At 49.8% G+C, this 10,431-nt stretch overlaps 1 protein-coding gene across 17 annotated transcripts in view; it reads right to left on the bottom strand.

Moving 5' to 3' along the window:
• CCDC57 (coiled-coil domain containing 57) overlaps positions 1 to 10,431 on the bottom strand; it is a 99,151-nt gene that overhangs the window by 25,989 nt on the left and 62,731 nt on the right. For 9 of the 17 annotated variants that reach the window (XM_028112342.2, XM_028112347.2, XM_028112340.2 and 6 more), the window contains 2 exons: positions 3,350 to 3,481; positions 2,641 to 2,857 (listed from right to left, as the gene is read on the bottom strand). In XM_028112342.2, coding sequence (XP_027968143.1) covers positions 2,641 to 2,857; positions 3,350 to 3,481 — 349 coding nt within the window. The remainder of the gene's footprint in view (positions 1 to 2,640; positions 2,858 to 3,349; positions 3,482 to 10,431) is intronic. The other 8 variants (XM_028112349.2, XM_028112354.2, XM_028112345.2 and 5 more) reach the window with 1 other exon arrangement.

Raw genomic sequence — 10,431 nt, 5'->3', positions numbered from 1 at the left:
CCTCTGACCCTCCCCCCTCTCATGCTCTATCTCATTCTCTCTCTCAAATAAATAAAATAAAAAATCTTTAAAAATAAAATAAAATAAAATAAAATAAAATAAAATAAAATAAAATAAAATAAAACTCTTCACAGAGAGGGGCGCCTGGGTGGCTCAGTCGTTGAGCATCTGCCTTCAGCTCGGATCATGGTCCCAGGGTCCTGGGATCGAGCCCTGCATCGGGCTCCCTGCTCCCGGGAAGACTGCTTCTCCCTCTGCCCCTCCCCCTGCTTGTGTTCCCTCTCTCGCTGTCTCTCTCTCTGTCAAATAAATTAATAAAACTTAAAAAAAAAAAAGAAATGGACAGAAGACATTTCTCCAAAGAAGATATACAAAAGGCCAACAGACAAATCAAAACCTCAATGAGATACCACCTCACACCAGTCAGATGGCTCAAATTAACAAGTCAGGGAACGACAGATGTTGGCGGGGATGTGGAGAAAGGGGAACCCTCCTACACTGTTGGTGGGAATGCAAGCTGGTGCAGCCACTCTGGAAAACAGTGTGGAGGTTCCTCAAGACGTTAACAAGAGAGCTAGCCTACGATCCAGCAAATGCACTACTGGGTATTTACCCCAAAGATACAAATGCAGGGATCCGAAGGGGCACCTGCACCCCAGTGTTTATAGCAGCAATGTCCACAACAGCCAAACTATGGAAAGAGCCCAAATGTCCATAACAGATGAATGGGTAAAGAAGATGTGGTATATATACACAATGGAATATTATGCAGCCATCAAAAAATGAAATCTTGCCATTTGCAATGATGTGGATAGAACTAGAGGGTATTATGCTGAGTGAAATAAGTCAATTAGAGAAAGACAATTATCATATGATTTCACTCACATGTGGAATTTAAGAAACAAAACAGAGGATCATAGAGGGAGAAAGGAAAAAATAAAACAAGATGAAATCAGGGAGACAAACCATAAGAGACTCTTAACTCTAAGAAACAAACTGAAGGTTACAGAGGGGAGGGGGGTGGGGGCATGGGGCAACTGGGTGACAGGCACTAAGGAGGGCACGTGATGTAATGAGCACTGGGTGTTATATGCAATGGATGAATCACTGACCTCTACTTTTGAAACTAATAATGTTAGTATTATGTTATTTAAGTATATGTTAATTAATTAAATTTAAATTTTAAAATGTTTTAAAAAAACAAAAAAAAGTCAAATGAGGGGCGCCTGGGTGGCTCAGTTGTTAAGCGTCTGCCTTCGGCTCAGGTCATGGTCCCAGGGTCCTGGGATCGAGTCCTGCATCGGGCCCCCTGCTCGGCGGGGAGTGGGCTTCTCTGACTCCCTCTGCCTGCCACTTTCCCCTGCTTATGGTCTCTCTCTCTGTCAGATAAATAAATAAAATCCGAAAAAAAAAAAAGTCAAATCAGAACCTGGGGGGTGGGTGGGGGGATGCGCTGAGATCTGTAATTCATGTCTCAGAAAAGGCCTAATTTCTGTCATAAATGATGAGCTAATACAAATCAGTAAGACAAAGATAGCAAACTCCATGTACAAAGGGGGCAGAGAACTGAAGGTGACGAAGAGGAAGTGAAGTGGGGAAGGCCCACCTCCCAGTGGGGTGGCTGCGGACCTGCCGGAGCCCAGCTGGACAATGGTCTTCCTGAACGAGAAATGCTTCTGCTTTCCGACAGAGCGACACCCCGCCCTGCGGGCTGAAAGCTTGTGTACAAGGCCATTCACTTTAACATGACGTGTACGACAAAAGATTGGAAATAACCTAAAATGTCCACAGCAGGGACAAGGGTCACATCACATCATTGGCACATCTACGTAACAGAGCGCGACCTGCATGGGCTCCGCACGGGCTGCCCTCCCTTCTTGCTGCATCGGGGGGTCATGCAGCTCCCCCAGAGGTAGGCCCTCCAGATGGATTCTCCCGGACACCCGTGACGACCAGGCGGACAAGGGCAAGGGCAGGGTCGTGCTCGTGAGGCTGGGCAGCACAGAGAATGCCTGTGTCTCCCAGACTGACGCACCAGCTCCCTGGGAAGGGACCCCTGTGGGTGGCTCGTGCTGCACCCGGGCCCACGGAGATACAACCCCAAGCCTCTGCGCGGAAGCCTGCACAGGCGGAAAGACTGCGGTGTGTCTGTCTGCACATCAGCCTGACGGGGTCACCCAGCCCCGCCAGGCAGCGGCCGGGGACAGCACGCCTCACCTCTGTTCTGACCTCTGGCTGGACTTCCTCATGGATCAAGTTCTTCCTTCCTGCTTCTCTCTGAACTCCAGCAAGACCCTGAACGCAGGGTCCCCAATGGGAACCGAATTCCCCTCAAGCTATAAGGACAGCTCTGAGCCAGTAGGAGTCCCGTAACGGACCCCACGACGGTGCCTGACCTGACCTTTGCTGCCCACCTGCATGCACGCACTGACCTCTGTCCCACATGGTCCTTATAGAAACCTGGAAGTGTTTTCTGCACTTGGGAGGGTCTTCTGGAAACCAGTCCACTGGCTTCCCGGGAACGGTCTCCCTGAAATAAACTCCTTTCTTGTGTCACCGTCTCTCTGCCCGTGGATTCTGTCGGCGGCCACTGGCCAAGCCTGGCCTGTTTGGGACCCCAGAGCCCTGGCCCCAGCCTACCTGGCGCAGAGTCATCCTGGGAGGTGAGGCCAGAGGGGCTGGATCCCAGGTCCAGTAACTTCCACGTGTCCTGGAGGGGACCGCTGGCTGCTGATGAGGAGCTTCCGGTGTGGTGGCCATTTTCCCTGTGGGATTCTTGAGCTGGGCGTGGCTTTGGGGACCGGTTTTCTTTGTGCCGGGTTGATCTGCAAGTCACTGTAGAGATTTTGTGTTGCCTCTGTGAAAGTAAAAAAAGACAGAATTATCCCTGAGAGCCCTGCTCTGCTGTCCCCGGAGTAAGTGACAAGGTGGTGGGCATGGCCCAAAGACAGGCCTTGGGGTGAGGCTTCAGGGGCTGTCTCGCAGAGGCCCTGGGGACAGGCCCATGCTCCCAGGCACACTGGCTGGCCAGTGCCTGACCAGCTGGGGTTCCTATGGACACTGGAAGGACAAAGCAATGTGTAGGGCAAAGGCAGTCTGGTCTCCTTGGAAATAAGGGTAAATGCCCCAAAACATGCCTCTCTGGCTGTGCCAAGGTCCACGCTGGAGCCCGTGTCTGCCCATGCCCCCAGTGCCCCAGGTGGACCCACCCTGTGAAGGCACAAGAGCAGACTCTGCCATCCCAAGAGAAGCGTCTGGTGCCGCCATGGCAACAGCCATCTGCTGGGACACCCGGCGCTCAGCTTCCCACAGCGGTGCGGTGTCCCCGGCACAGGTGGCCCTGCCCTACCTGCCCTGCCCCGGCCACTGCTCCTGCTGTCCAGCCCTGAGGAGGATCGTTTCTCCCCACTGTCTGGGCCGAGCGGGGTTGGACCTTCCCCGAGCATTCAGAGACACAATTTTTCTTGGTGTTCTTAGAGTCCTGCCGTGAAAACGCGAACAGAAGGAATTCAGTGTCGGTGGGTCACTGATGGGGTGTGTTACCCAGGTCTCCCTCCAGATGAGGAAGAAACGCTCTCCCCAAATTTCCAGTAGCAGGGACTCGCTCAAGTTGGTGGCAGGCCAGAAGGGAGGGGCATGGTCGTGTCCACCAGCCAGGATGAACAGTGTCCACCTGAGTGCACCTCCCGGCCTTCAGGAGACCAAGCACCCCACCATCACAGACCCCTTCTCAGCATCAGGGGAGGGAGCCCTGGGCCTGACCCCGTGTGCCTCTCAGTTTGCTGGCAGGGCCCCCGCAGCCTGGACGGGCTTCCACCTTCCCCTCTGTGGGGACACCTGCCTGAGAGCAGTCACAGGGGAACAGTAAGGAGTCTTAAGAGGCACTGAATGGGAACATGGAAGAAAATGTAAGCATTACAAGCAGCTGGACTAGGGCAGAGCCTGAGCAGTGGGCCACTCGCAGGGAGTGCCCAGCCACACCCACCAGCCTCTTCCAAGAGCCCCAGAGAACATTTACACCCACTGCACCGCTCTTCTCTGCTCTAGTTTAATTAATATTTGAATTCAACTGAGTAATGCATGCATATTTTTTTTTATTTTAACTTAACAGCCCCCGGGGCAGCAGTGATGATAAATGGGCTTTTCATGTTTGTTGACTGACTTACTGAGTTTCTTCCTCCAGGGTTTCTTTTCTTTTCTTTTTTTTTTTTTAAAGATTTACTGACTTGAGGGAGAGCAAAGCAAGAATGGGAGGTGCAGAGGGACAGAGAGAGTCTCAAGCAGGTCCCACGACGGGGAGCCTGACGCAGAGCTCAATCCCAGGACCCTGAGATCACGACCCGAGCCGTAATCAAGAGTCGGCCACTTAACCCACTGAGTCACCCAGGTGCCCTTCCTCCATAGTTTCTGATCATATCCTTTGCTTATTTATCTACTGGTTAAAAAAGCGGGCCTCATGGAGTCGTCTTTTCTCAAGTTTTAAGAAAGGAGGCATTTCACTGAATGTAACAAAGCCACGCTAGTTTTGTAGTTTGAAGGATATTAATAAAGTGTAATGCAATATTTACTGTACTAGAAAGAAGTGGAGGTCCAGGTCATAATACGCACATTTTACTGTGACAGATAACAGGCACATTTATTTGACAACTTGGGAGATTTTCTTCTAATAACACATATTTAGAACTTTAATCAACGCAGGTGATTTGAAAGTTATGAATAGCTAGGTACTTCAATGCTTTAACAGCATTTCCCACAAGTGGTGAAGGTGTCGTGCAGGGGAGGGGGTCATGCAGGAGAGGGGGTCCTCCAGGACAGGGGGTCATGCAGGGGAGGGGGTCCTCTAGGAGAGGGGGTTGTGCAGGGGAGGGGGTTGTGCAGGAGAGGTGGTCCTCTAGGAGAGGGAGTCATGCAGGAGAGGGGGTTGTGCAGGGGACGGGGTCGTGCAGGGGAGGGGGTCTTGCAGGAGAGGGGGTCATGCAGGGGAGGGGGTCCTCCAGGGGAGGGGGTTGTGCAGGAGAGGCGGTCGTGCAGGGGAGGGGGTCCTCTAGGAGAAGGGGTCCTCCAGGGGAGGGGGTCGTGCAGGGGAGGGGGTCGTGCAGGGGAGGGGGTTGTGCAGGAGAGGGCGTCATGCAGGGGAGGGGGTTGTGCAAGAGAAGGGGTCGTGCAGGGGAGGGGGTCCTTCCTCCAGGGGAGGGGGTCCTTCCTCCAGGGGAGGGGGTCGTGCAGGGGAGGGGGTCCTCTGGTGGAAAATGCCACGGTCTTCAGCCCCCTTTCTGTGGCTGGCCCTGCCCCGTTTCTCAGGCCAGCGTCTCCTCGTTGGGCAGACCATTGTGCAGGCCTCTCCCACAGATCCACTCCGGGTGCCCTGGTGCTCTCCCCACTGTCCCCTGCCGTCCCTGCCATTTGCCAAGGGCTTGTGTTGAGGCTGAGCAGAAGCCCCACCAGCCCCATGAGGTGTGTGCCTGACGGACACGGTAGCAGGGCAGCTCAGGCATCGCCAGTCCCAGGCCGCCACTCACCTCCTCCCACCCAGCAGCCAGGCCTCAAACCTGGGCTCCTCCCCTCTCCCACAATCCAAATCCATCCCACAGCGAATCCTGGCTTCAGCTGTCTCCAGATGTGACGCTTCTCCTCGCTGGCCGCCCACCCCTTACCCGGGCCCCCAGGTCAGCGCAGAGCCTGAGCACTGCTACCTCACTGGGGCCACCTTGGGGCTCATGTCACCCCCTGGGGGAACAGGCCATCCATCTCCCAGCTGGTGCTCTCTTACTTTATTTTAAACAAATTGAAAAGGCAAGCCATACACTGGAGACTAACTTTGCAGAACATGGGCAGATAGGGATTGGTCTCAAGACTTGATAAAACTCCCACATCCTTTAAGGAAACTGAGTGTTAGTAAATGAGACACTAAACACAGGTGCAGAGAAATGGTGCCGAGACATGCGCTTGCTACTTTTCATCAGCTAATTACAGGCGGAAGCTTCTAGTCGTGTGGAAAGACTTGTGAAGAACAGAAATCTGAAGGCAGCACAGCAGAGGGCATGGCCTCCGCGGAAGGGCAGTGGCATCCTGCCACCCGGGACCCCGGTTGTGGTCGTCAGGAGTAGAGTCAAAAGTGCCAACAGACAGAACTCAGCACCTGTTCTGGGTAAAAACTCAGTACAGCAGGAGGAGAAAGAACTTTAAACTGATGAAGGGTCTGTATGAGGTCGAACCATATGAAATTGCTGATATTTAACCACTTCTGACTTACAAAAATGGCAATTTTGTAGGATTCAACTTAACACCCAAGCCTACAGCAAACTTTCTAGTTGAAGATAAAATGCAAAAAGCATTTGGGGCACCCGAATGGCTCAGTCGGGGCAGTGTGTGACTCTTGATCTTGGGATTGTGAGTTTGAGCCCCACGGTGCATGTAGAGATTGCTTAAAAAAATAAAACCTTTACCGAAAAAAATGAAAAAAAGCATTCTATAAATCAGGACAAAGGTGTGGATGACCCTGTTCTCTGTGGTGCATGGGAGTCCTGGCCAGGACAGCAGCACGAGACAGGACCGTGAGGGGAGGAGCCTGACCCTCACCACAGACGCTCGCCATTCACATAGAGAACCTGGGAAAACAGCTGCCACACGTATTAGCATTAATCAGTTCTATGGAGTTGCTAGTTATAAAACATTTGATAAAAGCCAACTATGCTCCAATTGTCTGCAATAGCTAGAAAATGTAAGCTTAAAGAGATCCTCAAGATAAACAAACTGGTATAGTCATCAAACAGAATGTTGTCCAGCAATAAGAAGGGAGCTTTCAGACCACAGAAAGACGTGGAGGAAACGTAGATGCATGTTACTGGGAGCAAGGAGCCAATCTGGAAAAGGCTACATGGCCTATGATTCCAACCCCGTGACATTCAGGGGAAACGGCAGAGCGGTGAGGCAGTAAGAAGATCAGTTGGTACCAAGGATAGAACTGGAAACGGGAAAGGATGAACGGAGCACAGAGGAATTTCAGGACAGTGAAACTGCTCTGCATGAGACAAGAGGGTGGACAAGCGTCATCATACATTTGTGCAAACCCGTAGAACACACAGCAGCGAGAGCGAGCCCTAACGTACGCCCCGGGCTCTGGGTGATGATCCTGGGTCCGTGCGGGCTCCTCAGTGTGACAGACACACCATCTGGTGGGACACGCTGATATGTGAGCACAAGACTTTCATAACAACGTTTACAGCAAAAAACAGCCAAAATGCCCACTGAGAGAAGAATGGACGAGCCGCCGATGTTGATGTATTTATACAATGGAAGGAATATGCACAAACTAGTGTCTAGACCTGGGCTTGGCAAGCCACACCTGGCAGAGGCCAAATCCTGCCCACCTTCTTTTGTCCAGCCCATGAGCTAAAAATAGTTTTTACGTTTTTAAATAGTTGAAAAAAATCAAAAGAATGTTTCATGACATGAAGACTATATGAAATTGACCTTTCTGAGCTATCGGGTTTTCCTGGAGCACATCCAGGCCCATCTGCTCACGTACCACCTGTGGCACGGTCAGGCTCCTTGCAGAGCTCAGCTGCCACAGGGAACGGGGGGCCCTAAAGCTGTGGCCTGATGTAGCTGCTCTCCATATATCGCATCGATATATCCCAGAAGCACAATGTGGAACAAAAGCGCTCTGCAGAAAGATATATACACAAGCGGATGTGATTTATACAGATTGTTAAATACCTGAGAAGAGAAACACCAGACTCAGGAAAGTCTGAAGGGGGGATGTAGGGGTAGAACTCTCAAAGGGGTTTTGACTTTATAACATTTTGTTTATTAAGTTGGATGGTGTATATCATATTAGTCTTTGTATCTTCTTAGAAGTCTAAAAATTATAATAAAAATACATAAATTACAATATTCACCCGCTAAAGATCAGATGGGACGAACAGCTAAGAAAATTTTGTAAAGGAAGATAAACAAAGAGCAACCTTGTTCTATGTATTTGTAATATATTAAAAATATTACAAAGGTATGTTTTTTTAAAGATTTTACTTATTTATTTGAGAGAGAGGGAGAGAGAGAGACCATGAGCAAGGGGAGGGGCAGAGGGAGAAGGAGAGAGAGTCCTAAGCAGACTCCTTGCTTGATCCCACAACCTGAGATCACGACCTGAACAAAAACCATGAATCAGCTGCTTAAACGACTGAACCCCCCAGGTGCCCTGCAAAGGTATGGTATTTATTTATTTATTTTTTCCAAAGATTTTATTTATTTATTCATGACAGACAGAGAGAGAGAGAGAGAGAGAGAGAGAAGCAGAGGGAGAAGCAGGCTCTCAAGGAGCAGGGAGCCCGATGCGGGACTCGATCCCAGGACCCTGGGATCATGACCTGAGCCGAAGGCAGACGCTTAACCATCTGAGCCACCCAGGCGCCCGAAAGGTATGGTATTTAAAGCAGGACAGCACCAGTTGGGGAATGGACCCTTCACTGGAGCCGTGTAGAAAATAAATACAGATCTAAATCTGAAAATGCAGAGATGCCACCCTGTGGTCTGCCAAACATGGGCCTGGCTCTTCCAAAATGTCAGCATTGTGAAGGACAAACAAGGTCAAGAAGACTCATTCTGGGGTGAAGGAGATGCCCCCACACACACCTATGCCCACGTATGCACGCACACGTGCATACTGCACATGCATATCCACACACAACTACACATGTGCGTATCCACACACACATAACCCCCCACATGCATAGCCACACACACAACCACACACGTGCGTACCCACACACACACAACTCCCTGCGTGCGTATCCACACATACAACCACACACATGCGTACCCACACACACACACACACACAACCACACACGTGTGTATCCACACACAGAACCCCCCGCGTGTGTATCCACACACACAACCACACATGTGCGTACCCCCCACACACAACCCCCCGCGTGCGTATGCATACACACAACCACATATGTGCGTATCCACACACACACAACCCCCATGTGCGTATCCATATACCAAACCACACACATGCGTATCCACACACACACAACCCCCCGTGTGCGTATGCATACACACAACCACATACGTGCGTATCCACACACACACAACCCCCCGCGTGCGTATCCACACACACACAACCCCCCGCGTGCGTATCCACACACACACAACCCCCCACGTGCGTATCCACACACACACAACCACACACGTGCGTATCCATACACACACCACACACGTGCGTATCCACACACACACAACCCCCCACATGCATATCCATACACACACAACCACACACACGCGTAGGCATGCAAGTCCTGGAGGCAATGTGGGTCCTGGACTTGTGACTCACAAAATCTCAGTTTACAATATCTATTAAATTCTAGGATCATAGTCATGTTTCCTGATTTTCATAATACTGGGAGGAGTCTTTGTTTTCAGACATAAAAGGGTTCGATGTCTGCAACTTATTCTCAGCTGGTCCAGGAACAAAGTTGTCTGACTGTGTGTGTGTGTGTCTACCTATCATTCATCCACCTGTCCACCCACCATCCATCCATCCATCCATCCACCCACCTATCCATCCATCCATCCATCCATCCATTTATTCACCCATCCACCCACCCATCTATTGATCCATTCACCCATCCATCCACCACACACCCACCCACCCTTCCATCCATCCACCTATCCATCCATCCATCTGTCTGTTCATCCATCCATCCGTCCATCCACCCATCCGTCCATCCACCCACCCACCCGTCCATCGGCCATCATCTATCTATCTCTCTATTTATCTAACTATAATGTGGGGGAGGCAGAGGGAGGGAAGAGAAAGAATGGCAAAGCAAATGTAGTGATCAGTTAACAACTGGTGAGTCTAGGTAAAGGGTATAGTGCTATTTTTGCAACTTTGTGTAAATCTGAAATTATTTCAAAATAAAAAATTAATTTGAAAAAGACATAAGCAAGAGTTTAGATGTTTAGCACATGATAAAAAAATCATTCAAAATTACTGAGAAAAAGGAGGATAATCACTTATGAGCACTATGACAGCTAGTGAAACGGAACAGCTAGAAGAAACGGGTGGGTATCTACCTAAGCCCAGAACAGAGAAAAAACACAGTGAAATAAATCATTAAAGCAGACTGACAGAATTCGTTACATTAAAAAAAGTTACCTGTGGGTTAAGAAAACAAAGAAAGGCTAAAGGCAAATAAATGACAAGTCTGGGAAAGGTTATAATGGACAAGCAGCAGTTCATTTATAAGAAACTCTTAAAAACTAACAAGTACAAAAAACAAGTAGAAAAATTAGCAAAGCATGTGTATAAATAACCCACAAAAAAAGAAATATATATGGCCAATAAATAGATTACAGACTTTAATACCACTAAGGATACAAGAAACTTCTAAAATATGAAATTTTTTTAACCCATCATAT

Source organism: Eumetopias jubatus, unplaced genomic scaffold (assembly GCF_037043125.1).
Source record: "Eumetopias jubatus isolate StellerSeaLion01/CBP00866 unplaced genomic scaffold, mEumJub1_p1.0 scaffold_10, whole genome shotgun sequence".
NCBI classification, from domain to species: domain Eukaryota; kingdom Metazoa; phylum Chordata; class Mammalia; order Carnivora; family Otariidae; genus Eumetopias; species Eumetopias jubatus.
Note: the sequence above shows the minus strand (reverse complement) of the source record. Positions and strands in the feature narration are given on the sequence as shown.